This window comes from Podarcis liolepis, assembly GCF_965112155.1.
Source record: "Podarcis liolepis genome assembly, chromosome: 2".
Taxonomy (NCBI): Eukaryota; Metazoa; Chordata; class Lepidosauria; order Squamata; family Lacertidae; genus Podarcis; species Podarcis liolepis.
The window spans coordinates 30,969,499-30,987,375 of NC_139555.1; the positions used below are offsets into that span (position 1 = coordinate 30,969,499).

At 47.1% G+C, this 17,877-nt stretch overlaps 1 protein-coding gene across 6 annotated transcripts in view; it reads left to right on the top strand.

Moving 5' to 3' along the window:
• Window positions 1-17,877, top strand: part of USP36 (ubiquitin specific peptidase 36) — a 31,179-nt gene that overhangs the window by 11,308 nt on the left and 1,994 nt on the right. For all 6 annotated transcript variants that reach the window (XM_083489525.1, XM_083489526.1, XM_083489522.1 and 3 more), the window contains exons 10-19: window positions 284-424; window positions 1,880-1,980; window positions 3,836-3,974; window positions 6,066-6,758; window positions 8,030-8,145; window positions 11,319-11,843; window positions 14,537-14,796; window positions 16,001-16,159; window positions 16,761-16,876; window positions 17,316-17,451. In XM_083489525.1, the coding sequence (XP_083345651.1) occupies window positions 284-424; window positions 1,880-1,980; window positions 3,836-3,974; window positions 6,066-6,758; window positions 8,030-8,145; window positions 11,319-11,843; window positions 14,537-14,796; window positions 16,001-16,159; window positions 16,761-16,876; window positions 17,316-17,447 (2,382 nt within the window). In that variant the 3' untranslated portion in view covers window positions 17,448-17,451. The remainder of the gene's footprint in view (window positions 1-283; window positions 425-1,879; window positions 1,981-3,835; window positions 3,975-6,065; window positions 6,759-8,029; window positions 8,146-11,318; window positions 11,844-14,536; window positions 14,797-16,000; window positions 16,160-16,760; window positions 16,877-17,315; window positions 17,452-17,877) is intronic.

The window sequence follows — 17,877 nt, forward strand, 5'->3', positions numbered from 1 at the left end:
AACAAAATTTCTAAATAATATCTGAACCGACAAGTACAAAAGTCTATACTTACAGTCCATTTCTTCTTAGATTAAGCTACAATATTTAATTTCTTTCCTCAGGAAATTCTCCCTCAAGATTTTGGTTCATTTACATACATTCACTTGTAATATAAACCAAAACCTGATTAACCTTTAAACATTCATTATATAATTTTTGAGAGTATAAATTCAAAAATCAATACTTAACTTCATATGCCAAGTTCTTTCTTGACCCACGGATGCTTTCCCTTTTCCCTTGCAGGATGTCGGCTACCCTGAGTTCCTCAATATCCGCCCCTACATGTCTCAGAGCAACGGTGACCCTGTCATGTATGGCCTCTATGCTGTGCTGGTACATTCAGGATACAGCTGCCATGCGGGGCACTATTACTGCTACGTCAAGGTGAGTCCTTTCGTGTGTTGTCAAAGGGCAGCCCTGGCAGTGGAGAGGGGTGCTTTGCACCCCAGGCTGTGGGGTGGTAATGTGAAGCATTGGCAAGCATCAGTGTGGAAGGCTGAACTGCGTGAATGCTCTTCAGAACCCAGCTGGGTTTAAGTGTGTCTAGCTATCTTGCTTGGAATTCCTGCTTTCTCACTTTGGCTCCCTGCTGGCATTCGGAGTGGCCAGGCTTTTAATGCTACTTTCTCCAGAGGTTCAACAGCAAAGAATCTTGGTGATTGCAGACAGTGCATCTCTGGAGCTCTGATGTTCATGTCCAAATGTTATAAGTGTGCTGGAAGTTGTAGGAGGCAGCCTGCTGGAAAAAACATTCTCTCCAGCGGGTGCAGAATGCAGCAGTAAGACTCCTTACAGGGTCCTCGCCACAGGATCACATTCACCCGGTGCTATACCAGCTGCACTGGCTCCCGGTGGAGTACAGGGTCAGGTTTAAGGTGCTGGTTTTAACCTTTAAAGCCCTATACGGCCTAGGACCCTCGTACCTACGGGACCGCCTCTCCTGGTATGTCCCACAGAGGACCTTACGGTCTTCAAACTAAAACATCTTGGAGGTCCCAGGCCGCAGGGAGGTTAGGCTGGCCTCAACCAGAGCCAGGGCTTTTTCGGCTGTGGCCCCGATCTGGTGGAACGTTCTGTCACAAGAGGCTAGGGCCCTGTGGGACTTGACATCTTTCCGCAGGGCCTGCAAGACAGAGCTGTTCCACCAAGCCTTTGGCCAAGGCACAGTCTGACCCCCTCCTTTGGTAATCCTCACAGAACTCTAGCCCAGTGGCTGCCATTAATTTGATTTTGAACTGATTTTAAAATGAATTGATTTTAGAATGCTGTGTTACTTTTATTGTTGTTAGCCGCTCTGAGCCCGGCTTCAGCTGGGGAGGGCAGGATATAAATAAAATATTATTATTATATTATCTCTAGCACAAGAATTATCCAATGTTTATTGCCCTAGTTGGCTTTATTCCTACCCATAGTAGCCAGCCAGATGGCAAAGGGGAAGTTTAGAAGTGGGGTAACTAACCTCCCTAGGGTTATTCTCCAGCTCTTGGTATTGTTATCAGTGTATGTGGATGTTGGATTCCTGGCTGTCATGACTTGCAGCCACTGGTACATCTGTTCATGAATTTATCTGGTCCAGTGTTTCCCAGACTTGGGTGTCTGGCTGTTTTCGAACTGCAATTCCCATCACCTCCGCTTCTGGACTTGCTAGCTAGGGATGATGGGAGTTGTAGTCCCAAAACAGCTGGAGACCCAAGTTTGGGAAACATTGACCTAGTCCCTTTTTTCAGTGAAGCTTATGCCTACCTTTGATGGTGTGCAGTGCTTGTTCCCCTCCTGCCTAACGCTGCCCTTCTGTGCTGTGTTGTAGCTACAAATCCTCCTTCCTCTTCCCATTTTCAGGCTAGTAATGGGCAGTGGTACCAGATGAACGACTCAATGGTGCATTCAAGCAACATCAAAGTTGTCCTCAATCAACAGGCCTATGTGCTTTTCTATCTTCGGTAAGTGGGGCATGATATGGGACCTGCCGTTGCCAGCCTCTCTTCATGCCTGTTTCTTGGGGTGCCCTTCAATCCACCTGTCACCTTTGTGCTAATCGAGTGGAGTGGAGAGGAGCAGAAGTCCATTTTTTTAAATGGAGGGAGGAGCAGGCTGGGGTCAACTGGGGGCGATGATAATAACACGGTTGTTGCTAATGCTGGGAAGCACCCTTGACCATTCTTAACCCATCACTGTTTTAGCAGGGTCCTCAGCTGCTTCTGCTGATGTGGTTTCCTTTTCATGTTGCTGTGATTGCTAAATATCATCTCATGTAAATGAATAAAATATTCAGAGGGAAGCAGAGTGCTTGGCAGTGATCCACAAATAAATAGCAGCGAAAAACCCAATAATATGTACCTTTTTTAAAAGAAACTCTAAAAACCAAGTGTGTTTAGACCAGAAGTCGGCAACCTAAGGCCCATGGGGAGGTCTGCCGGGGAGTGGACCGGACCGGCCTCAAAAAACGTTGCCAACCCCTGGTTTAGGCCCTCTTTCAATAAAGTCTTTCTCTGTGATAAAATGTACATCAATGCTAATGAGTAGCTGCTCTGCCAAACTGTTCAAAGGCCAATATATACGAGAATACTTTTTTTTTAAAAAAAAAAATCTTACTATTCAGCATTTGCGCTGCCCTTTATTGTTGAAGTCTTCAATTTATGAATGACCTCACACCAACATCTGTAGAGGTGTGGTGCTTTTCCGTTGATCATTTGTAATCAATAATAAACCCGGGTGTTACATTTTCATGCGGTGCTTCAAATGCTGCAACAGTTTGAATTGTATTGTACTCTGGCATACTGTCCATTGAATAATTTGAGGGGCCTATGCATTAGCAATGTACAATCTATAGCTGGCAAAGAGTTATATAAGTTGAGATGTTTTTCTGCTTTAGATATTCCTTTGTGTTCATGTTTTCTTTTGGGCTTTTTGGGTTGTTTAATGTTTTATGGTTTAAAGTTGTTTCCTTAACTTCTCTATTTGCTTTTCTTTTTTTAAATCCAAGACCAAACAAATACTTCTGTGTTCTTTTGTATTTGTAAACTGTAGCGCAGTGGTGGGGAACCTCAGACCTGTGTCCCAAATTAGGTGCTCCAGGACCTTCCCATTTGGCCTGCAATGTGGCTTTTTTTGGGGGGGGGGGGAGGAAGCCCAGCTGCTCATCACTTCATGCCGTTTAATTCTGGCGTGTAAATGGTGAAGCTCTGGTGTCAAATTCCAAAGAAATGCTTGATAGAGCACACTATAAATGTGTGTTACAGTTGTTAGGGTACCTGATGTCATGGTGGTGTCTCTGGTGACTGATAAATGGGCAGCCCTGCCTACCCGTCGGAATGGATTGCAGAGGGTGCCCCAATTCTTGGCCCGGATGATTTGCCAGATCCAAAATAGACTCAGCTTGGCTCATCAGCCACACCCAGTTCCCCACCTTGGCTGTAATGTAATCCTTCATACTGAAGAAGGTTCACAGCACCTGTATTCTCTTGCCAAAGACAAGGGCTTTAATCCCTGCCCTATTAAACCTTGCTGCCTTGGTTGCATGATCCTGCTCTGTGCTGGGAACCGGATTGTGCAGCCAATGCAGGATTGAAAGCTGTTCTCCCATCCATCAGCTGACAACACCGGTGACATCAGCTGATGGGCAGGTGGGTGTGGTTTGGAGGAAATGGCCTCCCTGAGCTAAATTAATCCTGGTGCACCAAGATTGGCCTAAGAGTTGGAGGTTCCCCACCCCCCTGGTCTGAAGAGTAGGGTGACCTCTAAAAATAGTGATAGCGATAAAGTACAAGTTCCTCCTTCTTCTTCCCCCTTTTCAAGGATCCCAAGTACCAGGAAGAATTCTGAGGGGACCATCTCCAAAAGCACGTGCCCTGCATCCAACCGAGCAAGCATAGTCTCCGACCACATGAAGAAAAGCATGACCAATGGTGCCCTCGCGTCACCACTGATGAGCAAGGTGAATATCTGCATAGTCCGCCTGCCATCCAGAATTTCCCACCGTCGGAACTGTGTGTACTTTGAACTTCAAAAGGAAAGGGGAAAGTCTTAAGCTTGAGCAGTGCAGATTCTGGGCTGAGGAAAAACAAAACCCAGTGACCTGTAAAAAAAACCCCAAAGTAAATTGAGAGTGAGTACCCTGAAGCTCTCTTCAGCTACTGAAAAATATTACGCAGTCTCTTCTCTGGGTTGGTATGTTATCCGCACACTTTTCATCAGCAGCCATAAGTGCTAGCAAGTTTATTTTTGGGGGGGAAAGTGAAATTCTTCCAGCCATACAAATGCACTGCAGCAGGCCGGCAGCCAGCCTGAGACACTGTTATGAATTGTGGGGAGTGTACTACAAAAGATTGATGAAATTGTTGGGTTGATGCTTCCGATGCAGTCACAAAACTGGTATTTTGAGTCTTAAGCCTTGTTCTGCCCCCAGCATCTTTATGGGAAACATGTTTGCAGTTTTATGTAATGGATGGGGTGCCAGTAGTTGGGCATCTTAGTGCTTCTTCTCCACACTTATTCTCACAGAAGTGGTAAACCTGTGAGTGGATTGTACCACTTCAGGCTGCAGGGGGGAAGGCTCACATGCCTAAATGCTTCTTTGCCTAGATGGCAGTGAGAGGTTTGAGCCTAGCCATTTCCCTGGCATTCCAACTTCCTATGCGAAGTACATCAAAATAACTCAAAAATGGGGGTGCATTCCCTCACACGAGCCCTCTCCTGTGGTGTCAGTTGGTATGGTCAAGGAAGTTATTCGTTTTACCCCCAGAGTACTATTCATTAAATTAGCAATGTTAAAACAACAAAGAATATAATAAGAAAATACAATCATTACAGTTGGGAGATAAGAAATAAAGTACAGTGGTGCCCCGCAAGACGAATGCCTCGCAAGACGGAAAACCCGCTAGACGAAAGGGTTTTCCGTTTTGGAGGTGCTTCGCAAAACGAATTTCCTATGGGCTTGCTTCACAAGACGACAATGCCTTGCGAGTTCCTGCTGGTTTTTTTTCCTTTTCCCCACCTTTTTCTAAGCCGCTAAGCCACTTATCAGCTGATCCGATCATCAGATAAGCCGCTAATAGCGCTAATCCGCTAATCCTTCAATGGGCTTGCTTCGCAAGATGAAAAAACCGCTAGACGAAGAGAATCACAGAACGGATTCTTTTCGTCTTGCAAGCTACCACTGTAGCTGTTACACTCACTGAGTTAGCGCCCAAGTAAAAGATTTTGTGGCCTAGAACCGCATCATAACAGGCAGTCTATTGTAATAATCAGAGATCACCTCTGAAATAAAGTACAGTGGTACCTCTGGTTACGAACTTAATTCGTTCCAGAGGTCCGTTCTTAACCTGAAGCACCACTTTAGCTAATGGGGTCTCCTGCTGCTGCCGCGCCACCAGCGCACGATTTCTGTTCTCATCCTGAGGTAAAGTTCTTAACCTGAGGTACTACTTCCAGGTTAGCGGAGTCTGTAACCCGAAGTGTTTGTGACTCAAGGTACCACTGTACCCTTAGTAGCAGCTGATAATTTAACTATTCCAGGCATTTGCTTAAACCAGTGGGACTTGGCGTCTGTGAACCTGCTGTGTTCATACAGTATATGAAATAAAATCAAACCAGGCATTTTGGCCTCTGGGTAGTTTTAATGTAACAAGAATTTTTTTTCAAGGAGAGGGTGATTTGCTAAGTCTTGGTATACCAGTAATCCAAATCGCCAAGATCAAAAGTCTTCCAGAACTTGGCAATTGTAGCAGTCCTCTCCTGTTTTGAGAACAAGGCCAGAGCCCACCAACTTGAATGGTAATAAATGCATCAGTTGCTTCCCCGTGGATCAGATGGGGGAAATCTTAACCCTGAGTAACTTGTAAGTGAACTGCATGACTTTCATGCAGCTAGATAACCTTATATGCCGTCTGCTTATACATCTGGCAGTTTGCGGGGTATTGCGTTTGGATTGGTCTGAACAGTTTATTGAGCAGGGGGAGCAGTTCCCATTTTGTGGTATTGGCTCTACCTGTCTTCGTTCAACACCTATTATCTTCTGTCGCTACAGAGGCAAGATGTGACACAGGCCAGGAAGACATTGGACCCTGAGGAACCTGGCGTCCCTGTTCCCCGCAGCTCCTTTGCTTCCAACTCCAAACCCCAGAACGGGACGCTTCCTCCTTCTCCTCATCCGAAGCTCATCCCTGCTGTTGGGTTCTCCTCTCCTAAGCTCCCTGCCAAGCTGTCTTTCCTAGACGACTTCAGCAAGAGGTCCAAGAAGCAGCCTCTCTTGCCACTCAAAACATCTCAGGACTTCAGCGAGGCCACCAGTGTCAGGGTGGAGATGGGCAAGCAGAGCTCCTGGGGAGACAAGGGGTTGGCATTGTCTTCACAGCCGCCAGAGGCTCCCAGAGGAGACCCTGAAGCCAAAGTTCGTGAGGAAGGCCCAGAGGTGCTGAGCAAGGCCTCCTCGCCTTTGACTTCTTCCTCCTCCTCATCTTCTTCTTCCTCGTCCTCTTCGAGCAGCTCCTTTTCCTCCAGTCCAGCACATCGCCCAGCCAAAGGACTCCTGCAGGCCACGATGGGCGTCAACGGCTACTGCTCCTCTCAGGAATCGGACTGTGCCTCTGGGAAATCTGTTTCCGAGGACTCCAAGTTTGCCAAGCTGAAGTCGCCTTTGCTGGCTAATGTGACCAATCTGGAGCTGGGAAATACCATGTCCCCCCCACCTGCGAAAAAGCTGGCCCTCTCTGCCAGGAAGGTGCGTTTTAGGGGTACTTTACCTCACCTACCTCCAAAATGGTGGCAAAATGGAGTGGTGATTTGGGTGGTGGGGTGGGGTTGATTCAGGCAAGGGGCATTTCAGGCTTGCGGCAGCACTGCAGACTCGATCACATATGCAGTTGTAGAGTTGGAAGGGATCATCTAGTCCAGGGTTCCCCAAACTTGGGTCTCCAGCTGTTTTTGGTCTACAACTTCCATCATCCCTAGCTAGCAGGACCAGTGGTCAGGGATGATGGGAATTGTAGTCCAGGAGCGGCTGGAAACCCAAGTTTGGGAAACTCTGATCCAACCCCCTGCAAGGCAGGAATATTTTGCTCAAAGTGGAGCTCGAACCCACAATCCTGAGATTAAGAGTCTCATGTTTAACCAACTGAGCTGTTTTGTAGGTAGGAGCCCAGGGAGATTCATCACCTGGCCAGCTTATAAGTCCCAAGTGCTTTCTGACTACCCTCCTTACATGCCAATCCATTGTTGCAAACTACGGCCCACACATAATGCAAAGTCAAATCATGGCTTAGTGTGAAAAAGCAAATGTGCAGGTTCCCTGATTCAAGGATTGCGGCCACAGCACTCCTCTTGTGCTGCCCAGGGCAGAGCAGTGGCTTGGCCCAGGTTCAGATGCCGTTCTAAGCCAAACCATGGCTTGGTCCTGGGCAGCATGGCAGCAAGCAGAACCCGGGGAGGAGCAAAGCGGCTGAGATCTCCACTCCCGGAACCGGCGTGCGCCCTATTCGTGCTCAGCCATGGTTTGGCTTGATTCTACCTGCGAACAAGCTCCGTATTCTTTTAAGCAGGTGTCTTGCCTTGCGAATGCATTCTGTGCAGGGGGACCCTGTTTCCCCAGACCCTAGGGGAGAAACGTGTGTTCTGTAGAGCTGGTCTCCCCTCATTCTTGCCCCTCCAAATCCTCTTGCTTGGTGAGGCCCATATTAAAGGAGGCATTTCGCTGCTCACAGGGCCAGAGCAGAGAGACCCTGGCTGGTTCTTTTCGTTCCTCTCTTTGGAAACAAGGAAGATGGGAAGGTGCCTGTTGCCCATTGTTTTATTCTAACACTGTTCTGTCTTTATACATGTCCTTCCTTCTTTTCCCTTTGTTTCTAACAGCAAACACTTTTCTGATTCTTTTTCCCTGTCCCACCCCCACCTGTTCTTTTGTTTTCCCCCTCCTCTCTCTTCTTGCTCTGCCCCCTGGGGTCACGGAAACCTCTTTTTAGACCACCAAGTTTTTATTTATGTCAATAACTACAGGGCAGCAACACACTGCAGAAACTGAGCAGCAGTGAGCGCCTGGCGCCGCCCCACCCTCCACCAGCTGCTACAAAAACCACCCACCCCGTCTGTGCCGCTGCGCTCGACTATCCCAGGTGAGCTCCCGGGGCCCTTGCGGGGGCGGGGGGGGGGCAGTCATAACCCTGGCCTGGCTTTCTGAACCCTGTCCTTGCTGTGTGGCTCTTTGGCTTGTCATAAGAAGTCACTGTAGCGTTTGGTACTTTTCTGAAGCAAAGCCTTTCTGGATTTGAGGGTGTTGCTGCAATTGCTAACATGTGCCTTGAAGCCCACCTGTTACTGGGTGTTGTGTCTGGTTTGGGTGCTTTGGGCAAATGGACAGGGAATGAGAAACGTCACCCCGCTTGGACATTATGTGGGAGAGCAGCCTTTGTGTTTTTTTAATTTGTGTTATATATACATTGGTACCTCTGGTTGCGAACGGGATCTGTTCTGGAGGCCCTTTCGCAATATGAAAAGAGCGCAACCCGCAGCGGCGCGTCTGCGCACACACAAGTTGCGATTCGCTCTTCTGCGCATGCGCGTGATGTCATTTTGCGTGCATGCGCGAGCAGCGATACCCAGAAATTTCAGGTACTTCTGGGTCGCCGTGGGACGTAACCTGAAAGAACCTAACATGAAGCGGACGTAACATGAGTTATGACTGTATATGTTTGTGTGTGTTTATCGTATGTGTGTGCGCACACACATGTATACAATGGTAAATGATTAGGGTTGTAGCCAACGGCTTGTATCTATGGCAGCACTAAATAAGCATCCCATCAGCACAGGGATTCCTGCTTGTGCAGTGGGACTTTTCCCCTGCTCCAAATTTGCTACAGAGGGTTGGAGGAATTCCTAGAGCAGATTGTGGGGGTGGGGGAGTTGTCGAACTGGTGATCCTTATGCTAACAGGATACTTGCTTCGTGCTGCATTGGATGCAAGCCTCTGTTAGTCCTCAGAGTTGACCAGTTGCAGATAGTTGGCATGACCAACTTAGGTCCATTAGTTTCAGTGGGTCTACTCTATCTTCCTTGGATGCAACCCCATAGTAAGTATTAACAGATTAGTGGCAAGCATAATGCAATAAATATTTTTAAACCTATGTACATCCTGTTACAGATAGGTAGCCGTGTTGGTCTGCCATAGTCAAAATAAAAAAATTCCTTCCAGTAGCACCTTAAAGACCAACTAAGTTAGTTCTTGGTATCTGAAGAAGTGTGCATGCACATGAAAGCTCATACCAAGAACTAACTTAGTTGGTCTTTAAGGTGCTACTGGAAGGAATTTTTTTATTTTGACTATGTACATCCTAATGGCCACACATCACTTAAAATGCATCTGTTTTAAGACAGTATAATTGTATATTGCTTTAAAAGTAGCACATGGTTCGTTTAATCATATGTGACTCCGGTCACATCAAGTCAATAGCATAAAACTTCCAACTTCAAATGTACTCGTCGATACGGCGTTCAACTTTTTTCTTTTTATATTGATTCCACCCATGCTCCTCATATTTGACCTGTATTTCAACCTACATCTCACCAAACAATTGGGGTTCTCAGTTTATTATCACGTGGTCAACCTCTGCCTGTTTATGTTTTTAAATTTCACCATATGTTCTAGGTCCCAGACTTTTCCTAGCCAAGTCTCTGATTGAAGAGGGTCTGGTTTCCCCCAAACCTGACATGTGGTCATACAGGCTGCTATTGCTATAAGGCGGACTGTCATTTTGAGATCTTCTTGGGGGTCCCACAATTCCTTTAAAATAGCCAGATAATACTACTGCTAAAACAGGTGCATGCAGGGATGCATTCTATTCTGGGCCCCTTTCTGTGGCAAAAGTGGGGCGAGCTAGGAATGTAAATGTTGTCCTTGCACAGTAGGCAAGTTTCTAAATACACTCATGCACCCCTCTAGAATCCTACATCCAGGCAACCGGAGTTCGATGGCACATACCAACCAGATAAAAACCCTTGAGAGGGTATAAAGTAGGACTGGCAAGGGCTGTGGCCCGAGGAGAGGGATCGTGGCCCACGGATGCTCGTGAGGGCCATATCAAGGCCTAGAGTGGCCGCATCTAGCCCCTGTGCCTGAGGTTCTGCATCCCTCTAGTAAGGGCTGTCTTGGTAATTCATAATCCAATACTTTATTTCTCTTAATACATGATTCCAGGCCACCATCTCTTGCCATATAACCTCACATCAGTGCAGTCTTCCTTCCCTACTCTTCTACTAGCGCTCAGTTGAGAGTCTTTTGCGTTGAGAGTCTTGTTGGCTCGCATTGTTCTTTTGAGTTCTCCAGGGACAAGTGTACTTCCTGGGCGCAGGTTTGCCAACCGTCCAGCCTCTGCAGAGGTGCACAGCTGCATTGCTCTGTACTGCAAGCTTTTTGTGCTACGGCGAGACACTCTGTTCTTTGAGTCTAAACTCTTAAAAGCAATACAAATTAGCTTATACTTAGGTAGCAAATCATCTGCATGCTTTGAATACAGATGGAACTTAAGGGGTTGTTTATCCTGCAAGAAGCAGTGCAGAACAGAGCAATAGAATGAGGCTGCATTTTAATGTTGTATTTTAATCTTGTTTTTAAGTTGTATTTTAATCAATTGTTTTTATACCTGGTGTTAGCTGCCCTGAGCCCGGTCTTGGCTGGGGAGGGCAGGGTATAGATAAAAATTATTATTATTATTATTATTATTATTATTAGTGAGGAAACATTGCAGGGTCAGTGAAGCCTTTGGGATAGGGGCAGAAACAGTTCCAAAGCCTGACGCCATACCAGTCTTAAGCCTGGAAGAAGCTGAATGTTTATTAATGCCTAGGACATGTGGGGTGGTCTGCCTCTGTATCCCAGTTGCTGCAGATCACAAGATCACAAGTCCTGGGCACCTGGTTGACCACTCTGAGAACAGAATGTAGAATTAGATGCATGAATCCAACAGGGCTTTCCTTTGCTTCGGTTGACAATGCTTTGTCCTTCTGGGTGATGTAAGGCAGTGTTCCCCAACCTTGGGCCTCCAGCTGTTTTTGGACTACAATTCCCATCATCCTTGACCACTGGTCTTGCTAGCGAGGGATGATGGGAGTTGTAGTCCAAAAACAGCTGGAGGCCCAAGGTTGGGGAACACTGATGTAAGGGACCATTTATGTTGTGGAAGAGGCCGGCACTGGCTCTCTTTTAGAACAGAAACGGGTGTGGTCTTCTGCAGAGACTTCTGCCGCTTTGGTGTCGGTTGGCTCTTAGCTTTGTCTGCGTGTGATTCTCTAGGACGCCCTCATCTGCTTCCAAATCTTCAGCGCCTCCACCGCCGGCCAGCAGCGCCTTTGTCAAACCCTTGCCCAGCTTCAAATCATGCTGCCTTTCTGCCGCCCCTCTGCTGCCACCTGCGGTGCCCAAAGAGGCACTGAGCCACTCTTGCCCAGACCGGGACAAGAGGCCTTTCCTTGCCAGCTCCAAGAAGAGGAAAAGGAAGCGTAGCCTCTCGGAGGAAGAACAAGGCACCCATTGCATCCCAAGCACACGAACCATTGGTGCAGAGGGAACCTGCCTCTCCAACCCACCCAGGAAGAAGAGGCAACTCGAGGAAAACGGCAGGCCTGGAGACTCCTCTCCTGAACCGGAATCTGACTTGGTGGCAGCCAGGAAGGGAGAGGAAGAGGGAATAGCTGGAGGCTGCAAGGTAGCAGATCCAGATCTAGCTAATTCCACCCAAAAGAGGAAAAAGAAGAAAAAGAAAAGGAAGCTGCAGCAAACAGAGGAAGACTGTAAGCCGTTGCTGTCCCCTGTGAACAGGTGAGTGTTTGCTTGGTTGTCTTTTCTAGGGGAAGGGCTTTGCTTGGAGAGAGAAACATGAGCACTTGACATCTCCACCATCTGGAGGTGCATGCCTGGGGATCCTTGGATCTAGACTGTTTTCACACACTAATACCTCATCCTGTAGAATTCTATCGGTTATATTTTATCTCTCTCTTGAGAGCCAGTGTGGTGTAGTGGTTAAGAGCGGTAGTCTCGTAATCTGGGGAACCAGGTTCGCGTCTCCGCTCCTCCACATGCAGCTGCTGGGTGACCTTGGGCCAGTCACACTTCTTTGAAGTCTCTCAGCCCCACTCACCTCACAGAGTGTTTGTTGTGGGGGAGGAAGGGAAAGGAGAATGTTAGCCGCTTTGAGACTCCTTAAAGGGAGTGAAAGGCGGGATATCAAATCCAAACTCCTCCTCTTCTTCTTCTTCTTCTTCTCTGCAATCGGAATGAATTTCAGGAACCAACATGTCTTTTCTGTGCAGCCAGAACAGGAGCAGTGAACAGCGTTATAGGCTTGTCTTCACTTAGCCCACCCCACTGCCTGCTCAATTATGAAGCATATTCTTATGTTATGAATAGTCTGTTGTCACCATTAGGGAAAAAGAGGTCAGAAATAGGCCATTGTATATGTGGACTGTCCCTGGATCAAGTAACTTTCCTTAAGCTCTCAAAGCTCTTAACCTAGCTCAAGGTTGTCATCTGAACTAGCCAGATGTTTCACTGGGAATCAATCACAGTCAATCCATCATTTGAAAAATAAGGCTTTGGAGCCGTCTTGCCCAAAAGGGGCAACTGGACATTCCATTTTGGCGACTTTAACCTTGGTTTGAGGAGCCATTTGGCGCCTAGGCTTATATATCTGAGTTTCTAACACTGTTGGGATGGCAAGCCATGAAGACTTAGACTAAGCTCTCAGACCCCTCTGTGAATTGCTAGGTTGCTTACATTGCTAGGTAGGAGTGTGTTTCCTTGTTATCTGTGTCTCAAGGGTCTTTGGGCCTCCCCCCAGCCCCCCCATCACCTTCAATAATAATAATAATAATAATAAATAATAAAACAAGTGGAGCCTTTGAGCCTAGTGGAACCAAGCGTTGCCCTGTGTTTACACAAGTCCTTCCTGCTGCCTTTTGGACCAGTGTTTTGCATAATCCTGGCCCTTCCTGTCTGGTTGACCATCTTCTTTCCTCCCCTTTAAAAGACTGTGCCTACAAACCTGAGGCACTTATTTTTGAGGCTTCAATCCTGTGCAAGCTCAATTGGGAGTAAACTCTGCTAAGCAGAGTGGGCGGTCTCCTGAGTAGAGATGTAGATGTACAGTGGTGCCTCGCAAGACGAAAAGAATTCGTTCCGCGAGTCTTTTCGTCTTGCGATGTTTTTCGTCTTGCGAAGCACGGTCCGTCGCAACTGCGCCTCTTCAAGCGGCTTTTTAAAAAAAGTGCAAGACATTTTCATCTTGCGAAGCAAGCCCATAGGGAAATTCGTCTAGCGAAGCAACGCAAAACCGAAAAACCCTTTCGTCTAGCGAGTTTTTCATCTTGCAAGGCATTCGTCTTGCGGGGCACCACTGTATTAAACAGGCCAAAAGGTACAGCTCAATAATTTTGATAAGAAGAAAGCAAGCACAGCATATATTTCAGTTCCCCCAAAAGTTCCTCTTCCTCGCCCCTGTAAAATGAAAACTCTGAGGGAGGGGGAAGTATGCCTCCCAGATTTCCAGAAGCCTGGTGCTTCTTTTCTGTGTATAACTAAAAATAGGTTTTGGGATTCTGCCGCTGCTACTGGTACAGACTGTGGGGCGTTTCGCTCAGATGCATTTTGCAGAATATACATCTGCCTAGAGATGAAACTGATGGTTTCTGACTGGCATCTCTCTGTACGCCTGATCCTTTTAAGCAAGATCATGTAGCTGAACGCTAGGCTTGCCATACATCAGGAAAATTCCTGATATGTCCTCGCTTTCAGGTGTAAAAATGGTGTCAGGGGAATTTTGCCGAATCGCCAAAATGTCTGGGAAAACCCAGGTGTCAGGCAACACAATGGAAAAAGCAGCAGAAACAGCTCCAGAAGCTTAGAATCACTATTTTGGGGGGAGGTCCCCCCCCAAAGCTCAACTTTTTGAAATAATGCGACCTTACTGAAGGCTAAATCTGGACCCTCTCAGAAACATGTGCTGCTGGTTGCTAGATTAAGACATGGAAATTTGGGAAGGAATGAAATCATATAAATATGCTTACTTTTCTGAGTGCTAGTCCTTATGCGGCCCCAAACAGCACCATATTGGCACAGATATATTAGGCGTGGGGTGACCGCAAGGTTTGCAGAAGGAAAAACAGTAGGGGGGAGAACCCCGGAATAGCCCAGTAAGGACTGAGCATGCTCAGTACCAAATAATGCTGACTGGTTCTGTTGCCATCCTCTGTACCCCGAATGGAGGGGGGACACAAAGAAGGGCCTCAGATGATGATCTCAGAGTCCATTTGGGTTCATATGGGGAAAAGGTCCTTGGGGTGGTATTCTTTGTACTTTCTCATTGCATTTAGATACAGTTTTAAAGCAGGTTATTTTAAAGCAATGGCTGCTGATTGTACTTTTTTCTGGGTGGGTGGGAGGAACAGTTCTAACTTTAAAAAAATAAGTGAATAAAACCAAAGGGGTTGGCTGTTGTTTTTTAATCCATTTTGCAGCTGCCCTCCACAGCGCGAGGCAGAAGCCTGCCTAATAGCCCATGAGCCGGTGGAGGAGTCCTGTAGCCTGAAGAAGAAGAAGAAAAAGAAGCCGAAGCAGCTTCCTTGCCCAGCTTCGGACAGCGGCAGCCCTGCTGGAGAGAGCGAGCACCGAAAGCACAAGAGGAGGGAGAAGCAGGGGGGCTCTGTGCCAGAGGCCAGCAGCCCCCAAGAAGAACAGAGAGAAAATGGCCTTTCCTCTGCTAGAATCAGCCCCCCAGGTTTGAGACATATCTATATCTTAGCTGGGTGTGTGCGCGGAGAAAGGAGATTTAGAGTGGGGGACGGTGTACCCCCCAGTTCAGATCAGCTCCTAGAATGGGCATAGGGGAGCTTGGACTTGCTGCAGTTCTAAACTAGGCTGAGCTGCCATCAGCTCCACTGTATCTGTGAAGAGCAGTAGTGACACTTGCCCCAATCCCAGAGCTCTTTTTGGGACGCGGAAGAACTGTTACCTATTTATATTTATGTTTATGTTTATACACACACACACACACACACACACACACACACACACACGGTTTCCTTATGTCCAAACAAAAGCAGTATAGGTGCCTGTCAGGACTGGTCATTGTCCTCTTCAGATCACCACACAAACACTTCTTGTTCTTTTATAACTTTTTATTGCATATTAACAAACAATCTTATAAACTGTTCTTATCTTTAACTATTATTCCTCAGAGTCACTTATTTCAGATACCTTCCGAGCTCTGCTTCTCCGTGACCAGCAACTCTCAAAATGGCGAACGCGCCCTTCCTTTCGCTTTCCCGCTCTTTTTTCTAACCTCCTCGCTAGAGCTGGCTTGTGTCTCCCCTCCTCCGAATCTGAGCTATATTAGATTCACTGCTCTCCTCCCTCTCTTGGGAAAAACGTTCTCCCTCTGGGAATCTGGAAACTTCTAACTCTAACTCTTCCCTGACACTAACTACTTAGCAACTACGTAGAATGTGGCAGTGGGTTTTCTCCCAAGGTTTCCTCTGCTTTTGTCCCAAGGCTTCATAGCCTCTCCCTGTTTGGTTTATGCACATCGGGCATCTCTTGCTAGGCGTGCAGATGAACTCAGACGTAACCCCCACAGCTCTGACATGTTGACGCCCAACAACCTAAGCTCAGTTAAACAAGCCGTTGTGATTAATTCTGGGTGCAAACCCTAGGAACTTGTGCAGTATTGTGGTTGGTGGAGATGTTCCAATAGTCTATTGGTGTCTTGCACGTGTTTTCCCCCTGCAGGTGTAAGTGAGCATTTTTACCTTGGCCCGTGGACCACTGGGAATGCAAATCACACACCTGTTCCTGGGGTTGTGTTTCTTTTCAGTTCTGTTCCCTTGGTTTCCCTGGCACTGCTGCAGAGTGGCAGGTCAGATTTGCTGCATGACATGATTGTGCCAATACTTCTTACCACGCACCCTTCCTTCTTTCCACAGTGGCCTTGACCTGGACTGGCAGCCAGTTTAGACATGGGGACAAGTGCTCCTGGAACATCCCAAGTCCAAAGAAGGAAGTGGTACACCAGAAGCACGAACAGTTTGATGTGGTCCAGGAGCTACTGAAGGATTCTTCAGATAAAGCTTATGGAAAGCAAGGTACAGTACTTCTTTAAGGAAAGGGGTCTTCCCATAAACAGATGAGGCCCTACTGCTCCTGTGTTTTGGAAGGGGTTTCCTCCTCTTAAGCCACAGTAGGAAAACAAATAATGGGGATCTTTGGCATTCTCAAAAGGCACCCCGTGTTTTATGATAGAAGTGCATGTAGATAAGACAGTGTCCCTGTTTCTCTATGTGTGCTTCTGGTGATAGCACCTTGCTGTCTTCTTCAGTGGAGAAATGAGGAAAGGGCAGAGGGCTGGGATAGTGAGGAAGGATTGCCACCAGGGCCGGCCCACCTATGAGGCAAGCTGAGGCGACTGCCTTGGACAGCAGGACCCACAGAGGCAGCAGATAAATGTGTCTTTGGTATTTGGATTGTTCTTATTATAAAATGAAAAATAAAAACCACAGGGGCAGCAGATCCTGATGTAGATCTTTATTCCCCACCCTGTTCCTGATGTAGATCTTCACTCATCCATTCTTCCCTGGTGGGGAGGGCGGCACCATTTTGTGGTTTGCCTCAGGTGCCGAAATGTCTTGGGCCGACCATGCGTGCCACGACCCCCAGCTCTTCTTTGCCAATGTGTTTCCTCCACAGTGTTGACATGGGATGGCGAGGTGTCGGCCATCAGCCAAGCTGCCATGCAGGATGCTGTATGGTCTCAGAGCCAGACAGTCATTGACGATTGGGATGAAGAGTTTGACAGTGGGAAGGTAAGAAGCCTAGCCTGTTGCAAGCCTAGCCTAGTGTGTTCAGTTGCTAGTTTGGATTGTTTTTAAAACAGACTTCCCATCTTGAAAAGCATATATTTCTTCAGCATGCCTGCCTGCTCAGTTGTTGCTAGAACAATCAGAATACATCTGCTTGCATTTCTAATAGAGCTGTTATATGACCTATGAGCATGAGCCAAATTTTAGGCTTAGTGGGTGATCCTAGTGATAGTCAGGAAGACATCTTTTGGATTTCAGTCCCATTGATCACTTGCTGATCGCCTCTGGGTTGTTATTATTTAATTAGCTTTTGTCCATCCCAGCAGCTGCTTTCTGGTGAGTAGAGTGGGGAGGGAATGTCCTTTCTACGCTTCACTTGATGTGGATGGCAGCTTGGATGCTAGAAGCTGGAACAACCACACGTTCTTTCTTCTTGCCGTAGGTGAAGAAAATCAAGAAACTCAAGCGTGAGCGGAGAAGAAATGGCAATGCGTTCCAGAAACTGCAAAGCCGGCGTAATTTCTGGGCCGTGACACATCCCGCTAAAGTTGCTAGCCTGAGCTATTGGCTTTGAGATGGTGAGGAACTTGAGTGCAGCCTACCAGAGGGATTTGGGGAATTGCAGTTTATGGAGTGGGCAAATGGAAAATTATTCGGCGGTGGAAATGACTCGTAATTAGGACTGTGGTGCCTGTGTGCAAGGGGTGGGAAGGCGTATTTGATTTTGCAAACGCAGTTGTTAAACAATGCACTGATTTTGTTTGTGCCATAAAGGGTCCTTCATCAGCTGCAGACACCAGGTTCTGTTTGCTTTTAAAATGTGACCGTTTGAATACCTACAGCAAATATTAAGCTCGTGTAGTCCTTGCTTAGGCTTATTACATTATTCTAAATATGGAAGCTGGATTCTTGTCTTTTACAACTCCCAACTTCTGCCGAGGGATTTGAGCAGTGACGAGGGAAGTCTTGTAGGACCTTCTACAATATGCAGATGTAGGAGTTCT